Below are 25,167 nucleotides of genomic sequence, written 5' to 3' on the forward strand. Positions count from 1 at the left end.
TGAAGGGCCACACCTTTTTTCAAGGGGAGATAATTATGAATTTGAGAAAAATTATTGGCATTTTTAAAAAATCTTCTTCTCAAGAACCACTATGTCAGGAAAGATGAAACTCATGTGGAATCATCCTCAGATAGTGTAGATTCAAGTTTGTTCAAATCATGACCCCCGGGGGTAGGGTTGGGCCAATATGGCCGATCAAAGTTTTACATAGGAATATAAAGGAAAAATCTTTAAAAATCTTCCTCTCAAGAACCACTATGTCAGGAAATACAGAGATTTATCAGTGCCTTCTCATGGGCCGAAATTCGGCCCCATTCCCAATTGAAAATGAGATCAATTTTTCCCAATTTGGCGGTATTTTTAGCTCTACTGGTCAGAGACCAGAAGAGCTGATGCGATAGTAAGGTGTCCGTCGTCCGTCCGTCTGTCTGTCTGTCTGTCAGTCTGTCTGTAAACAATTTTCAAAACGCTACTCCTCCTACAGTTTTGGTCTGATTTTAATATAACTTGGCACACAAGTAGACTACACTAAGATACATAAAATATTGCATCGGTTTTTGATTTCGATTAACGGTGTTGCCATGGTTACTTAAAATAGAATTTTCTGTGATTTTTTTAAAAAATGCTTTTTCTCCAATAGTTTTGATCTGATTTTAATAAAACTTGGCACACAAGTAGACTACACTAAGATACATAAAATAATGCATCGGATTTTGATTTAGATTAACGGTGTTGCCATGGTTACTAAAAATAGAATTTTCTTTGAAATTTCTTTAAAATGCTACTCCTCCTACAGTTTTGGTCTGATTTCAATATAACTTGGCACACAAGTAGACTACACTAAGATACATAAAACAGTGCACCGGTTTTTGATTTCGATGAACGGTGTTGCCATGGTTACTTAAAATAGAATTTTCCGTGAAATTCCTTTAAAGCACTACTCCCTCTACAGTTTTTTTTATTTCAATATTACTTGGCACACAAGTAGACTACACTAAGATACATAAAATAATGCATTTGATATTAATTTCGATGAGCGGTGTTGCCATGGTTACTAAAAATAGAATTTTCCGTGAAATTCCTTTCAAATGCTACTCCTACAGTTTTGGTCATATTTGAATAGAGCTTGGCACACTAGTAGACTACACTATGATACATAAAATAGTGCATCGGTTTTTGATTTTGATGAACAGTGGTTCCATTGTTACTTAAAATAGAAATGTCTGTGAAATTCCTTTAAAATGCTACTTCTTCTACAGTTTTGATCTGATTTCAATGGCTTCATTTCTCATCCTTTGTTAGGTCACCTTAGTAAACTCAGGTGACCTATTGCTATCCGTCTTCGTCCGTTGTCGTGCGTCGTTCGTCGTGCTTAACATTTGAACATTTTCAGCTTCTTCTCTGAACCACTGAACCCATTTCAAACAATTTTAGCATATAGCATCTATGGGTTAAGGGGAACAAAAATTGTGAATTTCATTGCCCTGCCCCCCTGGGGCCGGGGGTGGGTGGGTGGGGCCAAAACCACTAAAATTATTGCAATCTTTGAAAATCTTCTTCTTTACTCCTGGACATCAAGCATTCAAACTGTTTGCATGATTGTAAACAGCATCTAGTCCTTTACCAAAATTGTGAAATTCATGGTCCCAGGGTCATTGGTTCTAGTGCTAGGGCGGGGCTATACAGATTATATAGTTAAATTGCATTATTTCTTTAAAAATCTTCTTCTCTGCTCCTGGGTATTAAATAAACTAACTAAGTACATAATTATGATAAGCAAGAGTGCCTCTTTTAAAATTATATAGTGGATTTTATGGCCCCAGGGTCAGGGGTTCTGGTGTTAGGGAGGGGCTCTTTTGATCATTTAGTGAAAATGCATTAATTCTTTCAAAATCTTCTTCTCTGCTTCTGTGTATTTATTAAAATAATCAAGTACATAGCTACAATGAGTAAGAGGGCCTCTTTAAAAATTATGCATTTTATGGCCCTAGGGTCAGGGGTTCATGTGTTAGGACGGGGCTCTATTGATTATATAGTAAAAATGTATTAATGCTTTGAAAATCTTCTTCTTTGCTTCTGGGTATTAATTAAAAAAACTAAAGTAAATACTGATAATAAATAGGAGCGCCTCTTTTAAAATTGTGAATTTCATGGCCCCAGGGTCAGGGGACCTGGTGTTAGGGCGGGGTTCTATAATGATTGTATAGTGAAAATACATTAATTTTTTGAAAATCTTCTCCTCTGCTCCTGGGTAATAAGAAAATTAACTACCTATATAGTTATGATGTGCAAGGGTTTTTTCTTCCAGAATTGTGAACTTCCAGGCTCCTGGGTCAGGAATACCATGGGGAGGGGGGGGGTAGGGCTCTACTTAATACTGAAAATGAATTGTTTGAAATTTGTTCCTTGGTATTAACCAAACATTTTTGATAAGCAAGTGTGCCTTTTCAAAAATTGTGCAATGTGTTGACCTAGGGTCAGGGGTTCATGTGTGGTTTTTGTTCCCCTATCCAGCCCATGGGTATTAAGGAGGCTTGGGGTCAACAAATAAACAACAAATTGACCACCACATATAACTTAAATGATATGATATCTTTAGCTGTCAACTGTCATTTGAAAAAAAAATCATATATATAAGTTTTAAAAATTTGATTATTTTTGTTTATCTTTATTTGGAGCTCTTCTTCTAAAGGAGATAGAAAAAGTCTAAAAAAGGCCACGACCACCCAGCCCCTTTAAATAACCAAACCAAGCAATTGCAAAATTCATAGTTATGATTAGCAATGGTGCCAGACTGCCAGCCTCTTTCAAAATTGTGAATGCCAAAACATCTACCTGAAACTTTGAGCCAAATTCTATCATTTGACAGTTGTTGCATGATTCTCAGGTGACCTATAAGGCCCATGGGCCTCTTGTTATAAGTACAAACCAGTAGAGCTACAGTCTCGACAAAGACTTCTGGTTACCAAATTGCAGAACATTGCTTTTTTTAATTATTCTTGGAAAAACACAAAGTAAATTACGCAGGGGGAATAAGGAAGCATATAAAATATTTTACCTTGACCAAATCAGTGCTACATTATGACGTCATAGTAGGCGTGATGACGTCAATTTTAGAACACAAGTTTTTTGTAAAATTGGTATTTACAGATGTAATTTAACTGTAGAAAATGAATAGATACGTGTAAACATTAACAAATATAAAATGTTCCTATTTCGTTATGATGTATTCTGTCATTTTGATTAAAATCTACCACTGATGACGTCATATGTGTACATCAAGTAACTTGAGAATTGATCGGGAATTGATCATGTCTTGTAAAGAGAATTTGGATATGACGGCATGAATAAAGATACGTAAAATGGAGTTTAAAAGCAAATATCGTGAATATTTTGTGAAATTCATATGGAGTTCAGTTAATAAAACAGGTATGCTAATTCATATTCATCGATTATATTCTCTTTCAAAGACAGTCAGCAATATACGTATCCCGGTCGGCCTTTCCTCTGTCGATTGTGACAAAAATGATGCGATAGAACAACAATAAGCTGTATATTACAAAACATAAAATTTGTACTGATGGAAAGTTTGCATCCTAAAATACTTGGAAAGTGCTGCTAGAATCCCAAGTTAAGCATGGTTTTACGAAAAATCTCGAATCATAGGTAAAAAATTCAAAACATCGGGTAAGGTTTCGTGCGAATGTGTGGAATAATTATTTTACTGACGGGACAGTGGGATTCTAGCAGCACTTTTTAGGCAAAATAGATGTTTTTTAACTTCATTATTTCCTCAAAGAAATTATTAAACTCCGGGATATTGTTGTTCTGTTCGCTTTTTTATTAAGGAAAATTTTGCTATTAATAGAAGTCACGTGATGCCGTGGTGGTGTTGCACGTCGTTGCGTTAGACACTCTTTTATCTTTATGCAATAAATAATAATATTTTACGCTTATCAGCGGTTTTGGTAAATTAGCAAACTAAATTTCCTTTAAAAAGTCTGAATTTTACGAAAAATGATTTATATGCTTCCTTAACATACCCGCGTAGTCAGATTGTCTGTAATTTTCCTCAGTTTAACTTATTTAGCAAAGCTACAGTTGTAACGCATGTTTAAAAACATCGCCAACTTTTATTCCTAATTTCCTCAGTTTTTTTTTCTGAAGTAGTGATATTGTGTATTTCTATAGGTCTATTTACTCATTTTGACTTTCTTAATTGATCTACGATAGAATGATAAGAACTGCAGGTATTATTTCAGATAGAAAAATATATTTTCCATGCATATTTTAGAAAATGTGCATTTCTTATATTTTGCAGTAGGTTTATTATATTTCCCCCAGGAACTTAAGGTCCCTGATCTCCCATGACCTAAATTGGAATTTCATGGCGCACAAATATACTACCTTAAGTTGTATAAAATAATACTCATTGAATTCAAATTGACATAGCAATTTATTAGTCTATTTTTCATACTTGATCCTGTATGATGATTAAGAATTTGGATCAATTGTCTGTTGATTGGTAGCCCAAATTACAGCAGGAAATAAACTGAACCTGAATAGTGAATACATGTTTTAAGCAACATAATTATATATTTTTCCCAATTTCATCAAAAAGCTGATAATTTTTTCCCAATTTCCAAAAAATGGCGTTTCCCAAAAAAGGCTGATAAATCTTCAAAGATGAAATTCATGTGGAATCATACTCAGAAAGTGTAGATTCAAGTTTGTTCAAATCATGACCCCGGGGGTAGGGTTGGGCCAAAATGGCCGACCAAAAATTTTCATAGGAATATATAGGAAAAATCTTATAAAATCTTTTTTTCAAGTACTTCAAAGCCATGATTAGAAATATTTATGTAGAATTTTCTCAGGTAGTGTAGATTCTAGTTTGTCCAAATCATAGCATGTGCTTTTTCCTAGTTGATGTGCTAAGGTGAGCGCTGTGGCCCCTGAGCCTCTTGTTTTGTTTGGTCACTAAATATTTGTTTTTAACTTGGTATTGCTTTTTTCTTCAAAAAATTAAAAAAGATCTAAAATATGTGTAGGATGAAAAAGTAATAGAAGGTGCACAACGGCAATATGTAATAAAGATTCTATGAAAATTTCATTCAGCGGTGTAAGAGGAGTTGCAGATAAGAGATGGGTATACCTAAAGCGCAACAAACAGATGGATGGACATCCCGATTAATAAATACCCTCCCGTTCAAAAAGGACTAAAATAGGCAAAAAAGCGTTATAGTCTATGCATTTTTTGCTATTCAATGTCTCTGAATGTCTTTCTCAAGATTGTTGCAACACATGAAATCTGAAACAGTTGTCTGTATTTGAATTAATAATATTGATCATTCACTTACCCTCCCAAACAAAGATTTTATTTAACACCATGTTCAACTCCCATGAGTACTTCCTGGATAGTACTTATCACGATCTATAATCCCGGAAAGTTTCACATTGATATCGATTACAGGTTTTTGAGAATATCCGAGAACAAAATGTCATTGTAAATTCAGGAAATGGTCCGAAACTAGAACCAGAAGCGAATTTCCTAAAACAATAAATCTCTCGGATAAAAAACTTTAGATAACAAGATATTATTTCTGTAATTTTCATTAAAATTCATCCAGGAGTCTTTTAGAAATCGCATGCACAAAAATTAGTATGAAAAAATAAGAAGAAAAAGAAACTGTACAATCACTACATTCAAGTAACGGCTTCTTAGCTCACCTCAGCCGAAGGCAGTGTAGATTCAGTTTTGTTCCAATTATGACCCCCGGGGGTAGGGCGGGGCCAAAATTGTCAACCAAAGTTTTACATAGAAATACGAGGGTTGATTCAAAAGTAATCTCACAACTTCGATAAAATTGCTTCTAGTTGACGTAATATAACACACTTGTACATGTTGGAAGCTATATTTATTTCAAATCAGTTCTGAAAAATTCAGATAAAAATGCTTTATACCTTTTAAAATATTGAATTATACACCATGTGCGATTAGGGAAGTCGCCACACCTAAATAACGTCGTATGACGGATACACGGCGTGATACATGTTCAATTTAACGCTTCCCTTTCGTTTCATTAAAAATATTTGAGATTCACAAACACATTTTCACATTTCACTTTCTTTAAGAGTTATTGGCACCAATTGTAAACTCATTCTATTTTAAAATTTAGTTCTCTATAAAAAAAAAGTCATTGAGCATTAAGATAAGACAAACTTAAAGTTTCTCATATCGTTCTGTTTTTGACAAAGTCAGACACCATTTAATGTTTCCACCCGACGCCCTGTCTTTCGGTCTTCCTGTCCTCTGCAGATCAATCCATGACCCATGACCTGCCCAAAATCACTGAAACCATTTACAACAAGTCACTTATTAAATTCTTTCCTCTGTGAGTCTGATTTTTCATCGTAATTGTCCCTACTGGCGATTTCCTGATATTAAAAGAAAAAAAAACATTACAGCCCATTTCAGAATTTTATTCCATTTCGAATTTTACTTTTTCAATACATCAGATTAAAAAACAATGTCATGGACCCAAAATAGCATTGACGTCATTAAATTTTTGATAAACGACTAGAAAATATCGTAAATATTGTCTTTTAAAATATTGGGCGATTATACCACATTTGAGATGTTTTTTTTAATGTGTTTGCTTTTTTCCATTCTAACATTATACACTTTAAAACATGACATTTAGTTGTGAAGCGGCGACACCCCATTTGTTAAATGTTTCAAACGTCTATAAAATATATTCTTTGAAACATTATTGAATGAAATTTTGTAATTTTGATTAGATTTATTTTTATGCATCTTTTGGTACATAATATTTGATAATACAACACCAAATATAAAAGATATGAACACAGTGACATTACTTTTGGATCAACCCTCGTATACAGGATAATTCAAAAATATTCTTCTTAAGAATGCCAAAGCCATAATTGATTATATTTATATGGAAGCATCCTCAGGTAGTGTATATTCAAGTTTGTTCAAATCATGACCCCCCAGGGTAGGGCAGGGCAAAAATGGCCGACCAAAGTTTTACATAGACAGAGCTCCAGATAATTTTTACCCCAAAGTGTATTTACTCCCTGATTTTCAAATCAATGCAGATTTTGATTTTCAGCAAAGTGATTGAAGAGTATTTTGTTTGTATATTATAAATGTTTTGACCTTTATTTTGATTTTAAGCTTGTAATCGAAGTATGTGTTTTTGAAGACGGAAAAAACTTTAAAAGTCGGTTTCTGCATTTATTCAAATAAATTTTGCAAATACCAACAAAACTTTTGCTAAGATTGGGAAGCATTCTTTTTTGACAAGGAAGATTATACAGTAGGTCAAGGTACCATAGAGTCAGAGAACTTTTCCTTCATTTAAGATATTGTATCAAGAGTAAACTGAGAGAAAAGAAGCTTCGTTAAAATGGAGAGTTGAGAGAGATGAAAAATTGGCTATGAACCCATAGTACAAAAAAACTTTTTAAAAGTTATGCCGAGTGCATTGTCTTTCTACAAAGAAATTGATTTTAATCTAAATCTCCGATGCTTCCTTCCGAAATGGAAATCGTCGTCGTCATTACTAGAATATTCCTGGTCACTAAAAGGCTTTTAAATCTGTACTTCGTTTTAAGAAAAATCAAACACTGAGTTAACCTCAATTCGTATCATAAAGTAAGTCGTTCCTGTATTCTTCAACTTGTTGTACGCAGTACTTTCGTGGTGTAATGCGTATCTTTGATTGCTAATGCATAATTGTACGCTCTATTTTAATTTTCAATGCGTATTTTGTAAAATTTAATGCGTATTTCTGCAAATACGCACCTTATCTGGAGCTCTGCATAGAAATATATGGGAAAACTCTTTAAAAATGTTCTTCTCAAGAATAGCAAAGCCATATTCATCAATTAAATCAATATGTGTTTATCAAATTAATTCGAAATTCCTTCGAATACAAGTACTTTGTGCAATTCTTGCCCAACAGTTTAATTTTAAATGATGGAGAACCCTGCATTATTTCTTTGAAAATTTCATGGCTCCAGGGTCAGGAGTTCTGGTGTTAGTGTGGGGCTTAATTGATATTCTTGTGAAATGCATTCTTTGTAAATCTTTTCTGCTCCTGGCTATTAACGTAATGAATTAATTATTAGGGCCCCGCAAGGATTTGCGGGTGCCCTATAGTAATCACTCTGTCCGTCCGTCTGTCTGTCTGTCTGTCTGTCTGTCCGTCTGTCACTCTTCCGTCCACAAATTTCCTGTTTTTTTCTAATAACTTTTTTTATGGTTGCCCAATCTAGTTCAAATTTGGTATGGTAGTTCAGTAGGCAGAAATACATATTTTGATGCTAAGTTTGGTTCTCTATGTCTTCTGGTTTGGAGCTGGGGTGGTGGGGTAGATTCCTTAGCTATGCATAAGAATGAATGGGCAACTTTTTTAATGGTTGCCCAATCAAGTTCAAATTTGATATGGTAGTTCAGTAGGCAGAAATACATATTTTGATGCTAAGTTTGGTTCTCTATGTCTTCTGGTTTGGAGCTGGGGTGGTGGGGTAGATTCCTTAACTTTGCATAAGAATGAATGGGCAAAGAGAGATAACTGCTTAGAATGTTACCATTGTAAACTGGGAAGGCTGTGCAATTTTTCCTTTGGGATTAATTAACCTTCCACATGAAGAAAATCCTAAGCATTATCTTTATCAGTCACATTGACATTAATAGCTGTACCGACTCTGTCTGCAAATGAACTTTGTTTTGAAGTTAAGGTCAATTTTGAATGATGTGTACATTCTCTGAAATATGGATTTAAAATATTAAAATGTTCATACCTTATTTTGGTTAAAATACTGTACACAATGATTTATTATTTTATTGAATTCTAAAATCAAGATATATATTAAGATATCATTTTTTATTAGTACTATTTTATTTTTGGAATTATCTTTTTATTTATATATATATATATATATATTTTGCTGCCTTAATGCTTTTAATTTTAACAATAATCAGATAATAACCCCATTATGTCAGTGCAGAAAAAATTAATCATTGTAAATTTAGAAGAAAAGGATGAGAGAGCAGTACAATTAATCCCTTGGGATTAATTATCTAGCCTGCTGCAGAAAATTTAGAGGCTTATCTTTATCTGTCAAATGAGATTAATGTACACCTTTGTCTGCAACCGATGTTTGTTTTGAAGTTAAGGTCAAGTCTGGTCAACCCTGGGTGATATTTGCATTCACTGAAGGCTTGCATTTTATAAAACACCTGCTTAAATCTTTTTTAAGTTCACATTTAATTTAGTTTTTTTTTATAAGACATGTGGTTTTCCCTGTTTTATGGAAAAACAAGTGTTGTTACTATTTACAGGTTTTTTGGACATTATGGAATTATCTTGAAAATTTAAAAATACAGTTGTTAGTTATTATCTTAATTTATATATATTTTTAGCTCACCTGAGCCGAAGGCTCAAGTGAGCTTTTCTGATCACATTTTGTCCGTCGTCCGTCCGTCTGTCTGTCTGTCCGTCTGTCTGTCTAGCTGTCCGTCTGTCTGTCCGTCTGTAAACTTTTCACATTTTCGACTTCTTCTCAAGAACTACTGGGCCAATTTTGACCAAACTTGGTACAAAGCATTCTTTAGTGAAGGGGAATTTAAATTGTTAAAATGAAGGGACATATCCCCTCGCAAGGGGAGATAATCAAGAAAAGACAAAAATAGGGTTGGGTCATTAAAAAATCTTCTTCTCAAGAACCACTGGGCCAGTAAAGCTGAAACTTATGTTGAAGCATCCTGGGGAAGTGTAGATTCTAAATTGTTCAAATCATGACCCCCGGGGGAAGGGCGGGGCCACAATGGGGAATCAAAGTTTTATATAGAAATATATAGGGAAAATCTTTGAAAATCTTCCTCTCAAGAACCACTGGACCAGAAAAGCTGAAACTTATGTGGAAGCATCCTGGTGTAGTGTAGATTCTAAATTCTTCAAATAATGACCCCCGGGGGAAGGGCGGGGCCACAATGGGGAATCAAAGTTTTATATAGAAATATATATAGGAAAATTCTTTGAAAATCTTCTTCTCAAGAACCACTGGGCCAGAAAAGCTGAAACTTATGTGGAAGGATCCTAGTGTAGTGTAGATTCTAAATTGTTCAAATCATGACCCCCGGGGGAAGGGCAGGGCCACAATGGGGAATCAAAGTTTTACATAGAAATATATAGGAAAAATCTTTGAAAGTCTTCTTCTCAAGAACCACTGGACCAGAAAAGCTGAAACTTATGTGGAAGCATCCTGGTGTAGTGTAGATTCTAAATTGTTCAAATAATGACCCCCGGGGGAAGGGCAGGGCCACAATGGGGAATCAAAAGTTTTATATAGAAATATATAGGAAAAATCTTTGAAAATCTTCTTCTCAAGAACCACTGGGCCAGAAAAGCTGAAACTTATGTGGAAGCATCCTGGTATAATGTAGATTCTAAATTGTTCAAATAATGACCCCCGGGGGAAGGGCGGGGCCACAATGGGGAATCAAAGTTTTATATAGAAATATATAGGAAAAATCTTTGAAAATCTTCTTCTCATGAACCACTGGGCCAGAAAAGCTGAAACTTATGTGGAAGCATCCTGGTATATTGTAGATTCTAAATTGTTCAAATAATGACCCCCGGGGGAAGGGCGGGGCCACAATGGGGAATCAAAGTTTTACATAGAAATATATAGGAAAAATCTTTGAAAATCTTCTTCTCAAGAACCACTGGGCCAGAAAAGCTGAAACTTATGCGGAAGCATCCAGGTATAATGTAGATTCTAAATTGTACAAATAATGACCCCCGGGGAAAGGGCGGGGCCACAATGGGGAATCAAAGTTTTATATAGAAATATATAGGAAAAATCTTTTAAAATCTTCTTCTTGGGAACCACTGGGCCAAAAAAGCTGAAACATTATGTGCCCATGGAAGGATCATGGGGTAGTGTAGATTTCAAAATGTCTAAATTATGATCAGTGGGGTAGGGTGGGTATGCATTATGTATAACAAGGGGAAAATCTGGTAAAGAACAGAATGGTCAAAGCTTCTCAAGTGAGCGATGTGGCCCATGGGCCTCTTGTTAAAAATGTAATCAAGGAAAACTCTCATTCATTGAGCTGCACCTTTATATTTCTACCCCTTAGCGGGGCCCTTGCTGACTGGTCAGTTTTCTAGTATAGTTATGATGACGAAAAGTGCTTCTCCCAAATTTGTGAATTTCATTGCCCCTTGGTAAGGTGTTTTGGTGTTAGGGTGGGGCTCCAATGATTATATAAATGTAGTGAAAATGCATGAATTCTTTGAAAAATTTCTCTTCTGCTCCTGGGTATTAAGCTGATTAACTAAGTTTATAGTAATAAGAAGGAAAAGTGTCTATTTTTCCAAAATTATGAATTTCATGGGCCCCTGGGTTAAGGGTTCCATGGAGGGTGGGGTGGGGCTTATGCCCCTCTTTGTAAAATGGAGGGTATATTGCTTTGCTGCTGTCTGTTGATTAGTCTGTCTGTCGATCCATCATTTGTTTCCTTCCTTTTTTCGCAGTTGTTACACACATTGAAATAAAATTTTATATACAAATTGATCATAAGAATTTCTAGGTCAGGTTCTGTTTGGGATACAAATGAGCAATTTTGGATTGAGTTATGCACCTTGGACTTAGAAAAATTCCAATTATTTGGGGGAGAAGGAGCATAAGTGTTTTACAAACATCTCTTGTTTATTATTTACTGAAAAAAAAGATTTTTAAATGTTCTACTCTGCTCCTGGGTATTATGCAGATGCAGCAAATACATATTTATGATAGAGAAAAGTTTCTCTTCCCAAATTGTGAATTTCATGGTCTCTGGGTCAAGGGTTCCATGTGTGTTTGTGCGGGGAAGAGGGGGGGGGGCTATTTATTATTTTCTGAATAAAAATTAAATGCTATTGAAATATTTTTTTCCACTGCTCCTTGGTATATGTATTATTTAAACAAACTCAATACATACATTAATTTATAATGAGACTCCTGAAGGGCTCCTGAACTTGCAATTATTTGATTAATTAGCAAAAATGCGTAAAACCTTTGAAAATTCCTCCTCTGCCCTTGAGTTTTAAGCAAACAAACTAAATAATGTTAAATGCAACTATCTTTATAAATATTAAGAAACAAAATGAAAATAAGAGTTTTGTTTAAATGAGCAAAACATGTTCAAAGTCAGATTCTTCCCTGGAAAGCATTGTAAAAGATTGACCTAATGATTATTTCTATGATTAAAAAAAAATTGTACTTGTATGAATGATATGTATCATGTTTTGCAATGGGGTGTTAGAGTCACTAGTAAAAGATTTCTGAATGACAAAAGATTAGATACACTTGTTTTATACTTTATCAAAGTGAGCAGAGAGCAAGTGTGTCTTATTGTCATCAGTGACAAGTGGCCAAAAGCCACGTTGTATACCAAAGTCTGCGTGTTCTGAATTGCAGCACCGGGCAATGACAAAACGTATTTGTAAAAATTGAATACCTTACACACAATAGACAAGTGTCAATTTTATATTGTGCATTCGTTTCCATCCTTGCAAGATTTCGGAAAAACCAGTATAATGCAAAGGAATTTTTACTATATATATCAATTTCTTCTTTTACAGTGGCTGATGATGACTCACCGTTAAAGACATTTATCAGGATAAACGCTGCAGATTTGAAACCAGACCCGGGCAGTGCAACTGACATCTCCGACACAAATGAACAAGAAGACAATTTGGAGCAAGGAAGTACTGATAAAAACTCTGAAGTAGTTTATAGCCGAGAAGAAAAGAAAGAAGAGAACATTGAGAGGTCCATTTCTCCAACTGAAGGCAAAGACGAACAGAATACAGTTGAGACAATGGCCAGTGTTCTCTCCTCAGAAGCACAAGAAATGTTGAAGGATGAAATTTTCCAAAAAATCTTGTCTGAAAAAGAAAAATTCCCAACTGTAAGCTTGCTGGATTTTGCTGGGCAGTTAGCATATTATGCTTGTCACCAAATTTACGTAACACCAAAGGCCTTCTTTATTCTTGTGCTGGACATGACTAAGAGGTTTGAAGATGTTGTGGATAAAGAGAAGGATAACCAAGAAGGATCAATCTTTTCCGTTTGGACTTACAGAGGTAAGACACATAAAATGTAAGATGTTTTAAGGTAGTTACCGGTATTAAGTTTACGCATCCATTTATAGTTTTGTTCATCGACAATACACATTCATTTATCATTTTGTTTAGTAGCATGTTTCATTGAAATTGGTCTAGTGGTTCTTGAGTAGAAGATGAAATTGTGAAAACTATTACAACAACAACAATGACAGAACACGGACAATTTTTTTATCAGAAAAATTGACCTTGACCCTAGAAGATTCTCACACGTTCAAGGTCACTAGCAGAAAATGTTTAAGTCCTTGTCCAGGCCATATCTTTGTAATGAAGAATAACTGGGAGCTCATACTTGATACAAACTTTAATTTGCTTGTCATGATCTGCGGGTGTGTTCTGACCTTGAAAATGGTCTTTTTCAGCGAGTTTAAGGTCACCAGCAAAAAACGGTTTATTATGCTTTTCCAGGTTAAAACTTTGTAATGAAATTTCATTGGAAGATCATTCTTGATACACAGACTATTAACTATCCATGGATGTTCATGTGCTTGATCCAAGGTTAATAAAACAAATTCAAGATCACTGGTAAAAAAAATTTAAGATTCACAAGAGGTCTATGATTTTCTAAAGGATAAATTTTTCATTTCTGTATTTTACCTACAGAGTACCAGACTGTGTCCGTTTTAGCAAAGGTTTTTTTTATTTCAAGGTCAATTATTCAAAATTTAAATAGAAACTTTTAAAAAGATTGTATGGGGATAATTTTTTGTGAACTTGCAAACATTACCTTAAGTTCAAAATTGATTTTTATATCTATGTAAACCTTTGACCTCTTTCTGTGGTCTCATTACCTGGGCCATTATTTACATAATTTGAATCTCAGAACGTATTCCTACGCGAAATCATAAATGGTGGCAAGTTTCATGTACTGTTATGTTTTATTTTAAAAATAACAACCAATGAAATTTTTCTGTCTGATATTAAAATTAATCAGTTAATGCTAAATTGGGTTCAACAATCAGATGGGGTTATTTTGTGTGAGATGATGATCCCATTGGGTAATCATTTGTGATGGGTATCATTTCATGTCAGTTGTGGTGGGTATAGGTTCATTTCTTTGGATGTGACCCATAAACTGTCCGTCAGTAGCCAGAAACGCGGCTAGGTTAAGGACTCCCAAATGCAAAGGTATATCAGTCTATGCAGATCTTTCGGCAAACGATTATGACATCATGGTGAAACCGTACAAATGATATTCTTTTTCTTACACTCTTGTATACTGTGATTTCTCATAATTATTGAAAACATAAATTGCTGTTTAATTTATCTTGTCATTATAACTCTATTTAAATGTAAAATCAAAGCCAACTTGATCTCGCTATACTTACAGTGATGACATCATAGACTAGTTTGACATGCAGTTTCTCTGTACTTGAGACGCAGATTCGGCTATTATTGCAATTTGTAAAAATGAAAAGACAAATTAAGCGTGATCTGACTAAAATTGAGTCATATTTTGAATACATTACTCAATTTTTCACAGTAATTGAATTTATAATGAATAGGTCTTTTATAAAGCCGCAGTCATGCACTTAAACATACTACAATCACAGGCACAACCCCTCGAAAATCTCAAGAGACCATATCCGCTTAACTATAAATTATGATATTTTATACATATGTAGCTACATGTGTATAAGATATCATAATTTATTATTAACCCTACCATTTTCAAAAGTGCTTGGAGTAAGTTGTGCACTGTTGGTTTTTTAGACGGTGGCTATATATAGCCACAGGCTATTGCTGCTGGTCAGTGTAAACACACGGGGACCCTAGCGGCCATTTTTGCAGAGTCAAAATAATGAAAGTAGACTTATTTCGAAGTTTGAAAATAAAATGTACATAGTTAACAAATACTTTGAAGTTATTTTAAAGACATTTCTTTAATGGATACAAAGCCTAATTCCTGATAATTGCCGTTATCAATATTTCTCGCCTCATGAATATTCATTGAATTACGCCGAACTAAACTAACTCGTACACCAACCGACTCGTATATTAGTATATGCAAACTACAAATGTCAACTCGTACACAATTTTTTCGTTTTTTCTCACATGTTCGAAAAATCAGTTCGTATGCACATTGTGTTTCTTTAAAATTACCGAATATTTGTTCAAAAATATTTGAAGATAATTGTTTCACTATCTAACTCTGATATCAAATGCTAGGCCCTAGTTATAAATAATTGATAAACATCACACGGCTGTTTCTTAAATACTGCTTTGTGGATTTTTTTTTTTTTACAATAAAACTTAAATAGTTTATTGTAATTTAACAAAGTCTTTCGATTTTTCTTGTATCTGTTTACAGTGCTGTATTAGTAAAACGAATATATGTATTTTAGTAAAGAAGAAAAAAGATCACTACATCTTAAAATCAGTTCATAAAACGATTGTTGGAGATATATGATGCCATAAAATTTGCTAAGTTTATTACCATTCTAGTTTTTTGAAAATAAGACTTTGTCTGATTATCTCGGACACAAAAACGACTTAAAGGATAATAATTTGTCAAATTTATAATTACAAAGACTATAATGGACACAATTTACCCATATATTTTATTCCTATAATTAGAAACTCTAACGTGCCTCTAATAAATATACCCTTTAGTGGGTGTACGAAAAAGGAAATCAAATACATGTGCATGAATTAATATTAGTATTAGGATTTTTATGTGATTTTAGTGGGCTGAATTTCGGTCAGTCTTCTAGTGTGTTTACAAAGCAGTAAATATGTACTGGGACTTGCAGGGTCATTGCATATTAGAACATTACGTATGAGAAATAACATAATCGCAAACCACGGCCAAAATGTTTACGATATTCCATTCTGGAGAAAGCTCCATACTCATATATACATACTCTGATCGTGACTTGAGACGACGGAAAATAGAGACAGAAAAATATTTTGTTACTCTGTTTTTTCTCTCTTTTTTAGAGCAGTATACGAGGGTTGTCATGTACAAAGCGTTTTTCTGGAAAAATAGTGGGCGCTGCAAGATGAAATTTTTAGCACGTATTTATTTATCATATTTTAATGTATCTGAATTCTTTTGATAAAATTTAGACAAAAATTAATACTTTATTAACATGCTTTAATGTTACACACGATAAAAAACCCTGGTTATAAAAATAATACATGGGTATTGTTTCAAAATAAATGTTTTAAATAGATTTTGGTCTGGAAAGCAGTTCAGTTTTTTCCTCTTTAGTGTACTAGAGAAATGGGAGTTTTCTAAGCGAAATCGTTTTAATCAAATCCAAGGGTAGAACAAACAGCTACAGGAATAGCGAAAGGCGCTGACAATGTTGATAGCCAATATATATAAGATTATTTACAGTACAGCTCACGAGTTTCTTCCGGATTCCACCGGCCACGGTGGACCTATGTTCCACGCTTTTCCGTGGAACTTTAGAAACGTCGGCGTCTTTGAAGTTCGGTCTCCGATCCACGGTGTGACACGGTGCGTACACGGTGTCACACGGTGCCTAAAAATTGCAATAATGTTCCTCCACGGTGCGGCACGGTGTGACACGGTGCCTAGAAAGTGCGGCAATGTTCGTCCACGGTGCGACACGGAGTTAATCCACGGTGCGAGTCGGTGTTTCAGCACGGTGTTAAACGGTGCATTTCTTCCAATTCTTCCAATTCTACTTAAAATGTTGTATAATTCTTTAATTTTTCAAACAAATCACTCAAAGCAGGTCCATACATATATAAAATCAAAGTAATATTTCATGTTAAATGCACGTTTTGGAAGACATGTTCTAAGAAAGTATGTTGTTTTAATTTATTAAGATAGTATAGTAATGGATAATACATTATTTTAATGTGTTTATACTTCTATTTGCTATTTATTCTTATTCTATAATAATGTCGAAAGAATTCCATCGTCTTAATACGTCGGTAGCGTATAACCACTTAGGCCTGTACCCTGTATTAGTTACACCCGTAGGCGATTGAACACAAGATGAAACACCTGTATACATGCACATGTGCCTGGTCCTGACGTAACCCATATATTATTGTTGAGCCCCCCCCCCCCCCCCCATTTTCACTATTACATGTACATCCCTCCTTGATTTTTTTTATTAAATATTATAAATTTGCATGGCTCAGTTCTTTTAAAATTCCTGTGACACACATTCACTGCGATTTCTATTACATGTACCTGTTACATATATATATATACAATGTATATAATAACAAAAATTCTCTAATTATGTAACAAAAACAGACGAAAAATAATTCATTTTAAAATTACTTGTGGGGTTATTAAAAAGACAGTATGAAACATAAAGCCCCCTTTTATAAATCTCTCACTATCTCTCTCTCTCTCTTTCTATCTCTCTCGGATACCAGTGGCGGATTCAGAGGGGGGTACACCAACACGCACACACCACCCTTGGATTTGCAAAAAAAGAAACAGAAAGAAGGAAGTCCCAATTTTTTGTTGTGTTTTTACTATAGAAATATAGATATGTTAACTGAAAGTCTAATTTTGTAATATATAAAGAAATTTGGTTGCGAAAACAAAATGAAACCCTACCCCCTTTACAAAATAGGATTTTCGGGTTCGGAGATATATTTTCCTTTCTTTTTCAAAAACTTTCAGGTAATCCATACAAATACTTTTCCGAGGTTGATCAACCTCCCACGTTTAAAAACCATACTTCATCCTATATCCCATGGAGTTGTTTAATTACATGTATAATTATGTAAAACGTACATTATAATTACAACTCTTTTCCCTTCAATCCCCTGTTTGAAAAAAATTTCACCCCCCCCCTTTTCAAAAATTTATCGAATTTCAACAATGTGTGTGTTACTACTGCTTCGTACACGTACTCATTTATACGAGGTTAAAATGTTCCTTTTGAGAAAGCATTAATTCGTAATTTACATGACCGTACACATGTTTTGAAAATACATTTTGTCAATCAATGATTGACATATTTAAACTAAACTTCAGAAAGTGTTAGGTAAATAAGGTATGATTGATTAAAAAAATAATTAATTTTTCATCAAGAGAGACGGTTAATATCTTAAATTTGCGCATTTTCCATGTCCTATCATTTACCGAAATCAAAGTCTATCAACTTCTTTAAAGTGATTATTACTCGGCAAATCATTGGTTAAGATAAGGATTATTGCGGTTATAAACACTGAAAAACTAAAATAAATGTAAAATATGGAAATAAATATTAAATGCGGCAAAATCTACTGAACAGGCAGAGATGATAATCCGATAAATTTTATTAATTTAGGTAGTGATCAACTTACACGCTGAATACAAAAATCACCAGCAGAATTTTGATTTCCTCAGTACAAATATAACCTTATTCAGAAATGTATGTCGTATGAAAAATGAAAAGAAAAAAATACAGTTTGCGGCGAAAACATAGATATTTAGCGATTTTAGAAATGGTTTTATCCCCCCACCTACCCCTTCTAAAAAGTGATACGAATCGGCTAATTAAAACTTTATCAGAAGTCAGCAAATTTAATTAATTTTTTAAAAATCTTAATACATGCTTATTTGTGTCTGAAAAAGGATTAAAAAAAATTAACATAGTACATGTAAGTTTATATTCATTCTTGTAGTGAAACCTGGAAGATGAATTTCGTTTGCTATCAGTTGAGTGTGTTACATGTATACACTTGCTGTGATCAGAACTAAAGAATGTGAAAGGTGTGATAAACATACGGCCCCCCTGGCCCACCGGCAGGGACCCAATATATTTTTAAAACAGGTGTGAACTCGGAACTGACCATGAGAATGTTTCAAATCACGAGAGAAATTCTTTCCGCGTAAACAGACTTTCAAGGTCACCTAGCGTCATGCGATTTTGATTGACAGGTGAATGAGTTGATGCACAAGAATCTCGTGCGTACAGCATATACATGATTCATTGCATTAAATGGGTTTAATATGAACCAAAGTTGTGGAGATTAATTAGAATTATAGAATGATTAATTTTGACCTCCGTAACCTAAATAAAACAAAGAATTAAAAAATAATAACAGACTATGTCAGAGGGAGTTCTCTCTCTCTCTCTCTCTCTCTCATTGCTTTTTACACACTTGACAAGAAAAGAAAAACTGATTAAAATTTAAAAAATTTGAAATAATTACTTGCAATAAAATAAAGTAGTAAACTTTAGTCTATGAAAATAATGTTTGCTGTTACGAGAAATACATTAACTATGGAAATTACTGCATTTCTGAACAGGTATGAAATATATTGACCAAGAAGTGACTCTGTACACTAATTATCAAGAGGATTTGAAATTCATCGATATCCGGTAAATTTGTTTTCCAGAAAAAAAATTAGAGGTACAAATATTATGTATATGAGAATGTGAAAAAAAACCCCGGATAGATGAACTCGAAAGTAAAATCTCTCTCTCTCTCTCTCTCTCTCTCTGAACATTCTAAAATGTAGAACTGAATTAAAATCAGTTTAATTATTATGAAAAAAGTAAATTATATATGATTTGTAGAGGAATATTTAGAATGCTGCTTTAGCAGTTCAAGCAATTTTTTTTTCTTTTAAAAAAACAGTTTTCGTACTAGTTGCAGACGATTTATAAACAAGAAAAAGAATACCCGATACTCAGGTAGAAATACTTCCACATATTCGAAAGAAATTGAATTTTTCTATGTCTCAAAATGTCAGGTTAAATCAATGGATACATACAACTGCCAGATTTTTTTTTGTGAATGTATACAACTAGTCAACTACCAAAGTACGTATAAGAAATTATCGTGAATACTACCTGCCAAGGGTTTATTTTTCTTGCATGCATTTTTTCTTCCTCGCATGTAGCAACTTACTAGTATCTTCATTGATATGTGGTCTATCTATTTATACTATAATTATGTCTACAAAATAAGGGTATATTCATAATCTGACGTATGTATACTGACTCGACTTTTTTTTATTTCACTATTTTTATTTACGAAGTAGGAATCAGATAATGTTGAATTAGCTGTCTGATATATTAAATATTTGTGAATATCCATTTATAATAGTTATTTTACAGAGAAAATAATCGCTAAAATTATCGACCCGTGTCTATGTTTCGCACTGAATAAGTTAAACGGCAATGTACTCTCTTGTACTTGGATTTGTACATGCGGATTTATCGCTTATATCAGAAACATAATAATTTGCACAATATATATATAATTGTTCTTTTTTTTTAAATAAATATAAAATATGAATTCAACAGAAATAAAATTTAAATTTATTCAATATACTTGGCAATCATACCGTCAATGGCGAACCAAAGTTTACACCTAGAAGCTGTTATATTATGAACTCACATGTTTGTTAACGAGCTGTTTGTATCAAGTCAATCTTCATTTTTGATTTTTTTTTCTAGCTATCAAATAATTATTATTTATAATTTCAAAATTCTATAACTGAAATGATTTTTATAAACAAACTATTTACTTCCGTTATTTTCTCACACGGTGGAACACGGACGGTCCCCGAAGAAAATGGTGATGTCCACGGTGTTACACGGTGCGTCTCTGGAATGATCGCAATATACACACACCGTGGAACACGGTGTACACGGTGTAACACGGAGTATTTTACACCGTGTATTTTCCACCGTGGGGTGGAAAAAACTCGTGAGCTGTACTGTAGTTGAATAATAGTAAAAATATTATCCGTAACTTTAGTACTAATAAATCTTCACAATGTCCCATTTGTGCGCGAGATTGGTTTCTGGCTGTTATTTGAAGAATTAAGGCAAACTCAACTATGTGCATCAATGAAATTTCTTTAATTTAAGTGGGAATTATCCAACTTGTTTTTAGCAAAGAGGAAACTTGACGCTGCTTTAGACACTTTGACATTATCACCCATGTGCCGTATGGCGACATAACACATTAAATGAAATCTTATAATTTGCAATTGTTTATCTATAAATGCATATACCTATTTGAAGTTTGCTATGTTTTTTGATGAAAAATGTACTTAAGGTACTAAGGTAGTAAACATTTAAGGTCACAGTGAGAATTCATAACACTTTACTTTTTAGTACAAAAATATGAATTTATATATTAAAATACAGGTAGATATATTGTGAAAAATCGAAATAAACATTTATAATTCCCAATTCATTTTACAAAATCTTAAAACATTTTATCTTATTTACTGCTTGTCGCCATTTGACGTTACAGTAGCGGGTTTGCTTTTGACTCACGGACTTGAAGAAGTCAATCCTTACGTCGCGGATTTGACTCCCACTGCGTGACATGGATATGGGCCCTTAATTCAGATTAAGATCCCGTGTCGCAGTAATTGCTAGCCAGAAAAATCCATCGCTGCTAAAAATTTTAATCTTAAGTGGACGTTAAATAAACAAACTAATTCATGCCACCGTCTTTCAGTACTCACAGTACTTTGATTCTTAATTTTACATTATTTTAATGCGTTTAATGTAAATTTACGAAGTTTTACAAAAGATAGCTAAATTTAAAATAATTCCCGGGCATGGGGAAGTTGCTCCCAGCACTTTTCAGGTTAAGGAATTTGTCTTAATGGAAACGCAATCAATTTCACAGTGAAAAATCACTTTTGCCGAACTCGGTTGAGACCCCATATATGCATATGTTTTTAGTACAATTCCCATTAAATGGAAACTCATGCAAAGAGAAAAGATATCAACATTATATTGATTTTCTTTATTTTAAGGCATATTTCCTATGAGCTGCCTTAACCTAGCTGCGAATAATGATTCTGTTCTCAGAGGGTATAACCATTGAAATGGACTTAACTTGTCTTCATTTGCTATTTGTCTTTAGAAGTACACTGCACTTTGATACATTTTTTTTCAACAAAAGAGTTGTCATGTCAAACGGAAGGAAGAAGATATGTAAATTTTTATTTTTCAAAATTTAATTAAATATTGCTCATTTCATAGTTCATATTCTTTTTAATAATTACTGATGGGTTTACAAAATATGAAGTCATATTCATGTAATTCTGCTAGACTATTGTAAAACCAAAAATAAAAGTATTGATTGAAGGTCTTTTACTTTCCATGTTTTTAATATAAAGCAGTAGAGATACACACTTACCAGAGACACAGACCTGTTTGTTTTTATTAGGGTGCTAAGTTGTTCTTTTAGTTTACCAAATTTTGTTTTCTTTTAGATTACTTGAAGTTTTGGATTACCTCAATCAAGACATTTGGAGGCAAAAAGGCACCACTGTTTCTTGTTGCCACACACACAGAAACAAAATCTACAGATGTAAGTATTCAGGCTAATAGAAATGTGAATCACAAAAAATAACTGAAACCAACATATTTTGAGAATGCACAATTACAGTTTTACTTCAGAAATACAAAAGAACCAAAATTTAATTGACAGTAAATTATATCACATATTATATACTGTAAATGTATTATATTTAGAAGTACGATATATGGCGGAAATTGGATTTTGAACAAGTTAGCGTGGATTTGATTTGGCGCATATCATAATGCTTTTCTTATATGTGCGAGGCATATAGCGTTGTTCTTGAATTAGGGGAGATTGCTTTCCGCCAAAATGCTTAAAAGAATACACAGCCAAATGTAATACGTTTACAGTAATTTGTATTGCATCCTAAGTTTCATATAAATTGTAATTCAACAATGGATACCAGATCTACAGTGCAGTTGAAGTCAGTTTGAACTGTGCACCACATTTAATACTGAAATACCTGTTACTGCACATTTTCAAACATCGACACATAATTAAGTGGTTTATTTTACAAATATGAATTTATATACTCAACAAAAAAAGAAACGCATATTCAGAATAATATGAAAATCTAAGTTTTCAGTTTAAACCTTATTTTATTTAAGCGAGTTTAGAGTGTGTTCTGATAAAAATCAAACATGTCCTCCTGTGTTGCAAATTGAAAAGTCAAGTTGATGTCATTTTCATCGCCCCCAAATTCAAGGGGCATAACAATATGTACTATGCGACGTCTCAATGCACGTGGGTTTCCAATGGTATCGTGGAGGAATAACATCTCTTTTCAGTCTCTTGCGAACAATTTATGCACTTTTATGCTGATTTTTTCATCCAGCAATTGTAGCAGCAGTTTTTACAGCAAGTTCTGAATAGCATGAGGTGCTGAAGGGGGGGGGGGTGTCTGACGGTCCTGTCTGGTTGTGGTTACCTGTGGATAGCCAGATAATGGTCTTCAGACGTTAGTTTAACGGTTGCAAAGCCCATTGATTTATTCCAAATACAATTGCAACTTCCTGTTGCGTAGCTCTGTTTAGTATCATCGTTAGCCTGGTTGTGTTCATCTTTGTTTCGGCGTCGCATTGCAGCATCAACACTGCAATCAAATCTTACATATGGGTTTAATAGGTGTGTTAATAGTTTCTCTAAATCCAAAATATCAACGAAAATAGATATCCAATTTAGAAGAAATCATGAAAAACACTACTTTCATAAACATGTTTAATCAAGGGAGATAATTCACCACTTGGGTTTTAAAACCCCATGTTGTCCTTTAAATAGGTCACAGGTATCCAATGATATAAAAAATAGTTGTTCCATGTACATTTTAAAAATTTCTTTGACGAGTAAAACAATATGCGTTTCTTTTTTATACGCCCGTCTTAAGACGGGACGTATTATGTTATAGGCTTCATGTCCGTCCGTCCGTCCGTCTGTCTGTCCATTCCTGTCCGGCTCATAACTTCAATACTACTAGGCCTAGGATTATCAAACTTTGTCAACTGATACTTCTTGGGTAGACAGTGTGTCGCGCGCAAAAAGTAGGTCGCTGTGACCTTTAATTAAGATGCTATGGCCAAATATGGAAAAATCCTGTCCGGCTCATAACTTGTAAACTATTAGACCTAGAACTATCAAACTTGGGAAATGTATACATCTTGGGTAGAAGGTGTGTCGCGACCTATTTCAAGGTCACTGTGACCTTTAATTTAAGTGAATTTTTTTAAAAAACTAAGTTTTTTAAATTTTGAATTTCATAATCCTAAAAAATGTAAAAATATAGTTGTATTCTTATTAAAAAAGTGTTAAATCAAGAAAATACTTATTTTTTCAGCATATACTTGACAGCAATCTATAACAAATATAATGTATGTTAGAGAAATCCCATGTCTTCCATGAGTGTAATTATCAAGCACTGGTCAAGAGTTTTGATAACAGAAAGTTGCATGTCAAATTAGAGAGAAATTAATGAGTTTAGTGTGAGGAGCAAACTGGAGAGCATCGATGCTATCTATATCCCTTTGGGAATTGGGCAGATGGGTAAGCCTGGTGGATTAAAAATAGCTCTTGTTGGCTTGCCTAATTTAAATGAATTTGATGAAAAGTAATTAACACTAATTTGATTTTGCATAATAAACTGATATGATATTATATAATATGATTAATCTAAAAAACTAATTTCATAGGATTGGAGTCAGCATGTCCATTTTCCATAGAAATCCCATATTAAAATTTTTTTGACATTAAATGTTAAAAAAAAAAATCATTGAGTATTTTATATATTTTTAAAAATATTTTATGGTAGAGAGTTCAGATTCATTCATTTAAAGTAATGAGTAGACAAGCATCCAGTCAAAGATTAATTAATGAGTTCAATTTAGGAAGGCTAGCCAGCATCTTCTTATCTGTTACCCTTTGGGAATTAGACAGAAGAACTGCTGGTCAGTTGAAATAGCATATGTCATTTGATGGCCAGCATTTTTTTTTCAAAATTAATTTGGTATAGATTAAGTTGTTAAGACTACCGGTAATTGGATATTGTTTAATATGATGGGCATTTGACAAGGTCTAATACAACCAGTATAGAAATCTATCAATGATGCTATGATTAATGCCTACACCACAGGGGATGGATAAACAAATATTTTAAGGAATTAGAAAAAATTATGGAAATTTTAGAATCAAGGTTGACATGATTTTC

The 25,167-nt window shown here is 33.6% G+C and overlaps 1 protein-coding gene across 1 annotated transcript; it reads left to right on the forward strand.

The window, feature by feature from the left end:
- Positions 1-12,662: 12,662 nt before the first annotated feature.
- Positions 12,663-22,478, forward strand: LOC134268048 (uncharacterized; the record flags this gene model as incomplete). The annotated part of the gene is made up of 2 exons (XM_062750258.1): positions 12,663-13,166; positions 22,381-22,478. Coding segments are annotated over 2 exons (602 nt in total), but the record flags the coding sequence as incomplete, so codon positions are not given.
- Positions 22,479-25,167: the final 2,689 nt, after the last annotated feature.

This window comes from Saccostrea cucullata, unplaced genomic scaffold (genome assembly GCF_032062105.1).
Source record: "Saccostrea cucullata isolate Sc308-1 unplaced genomic scaffold, CSIRO_AGI_Scuc_v1 ctg9937, whole genome shotgun sequence".
Lineage (NCBI taxonomy): Eukaryota > Metazoa > Mollusca > Bivalvia > Ostreida > Ostreidae > Saccostrea > Saccostrea cuccullata.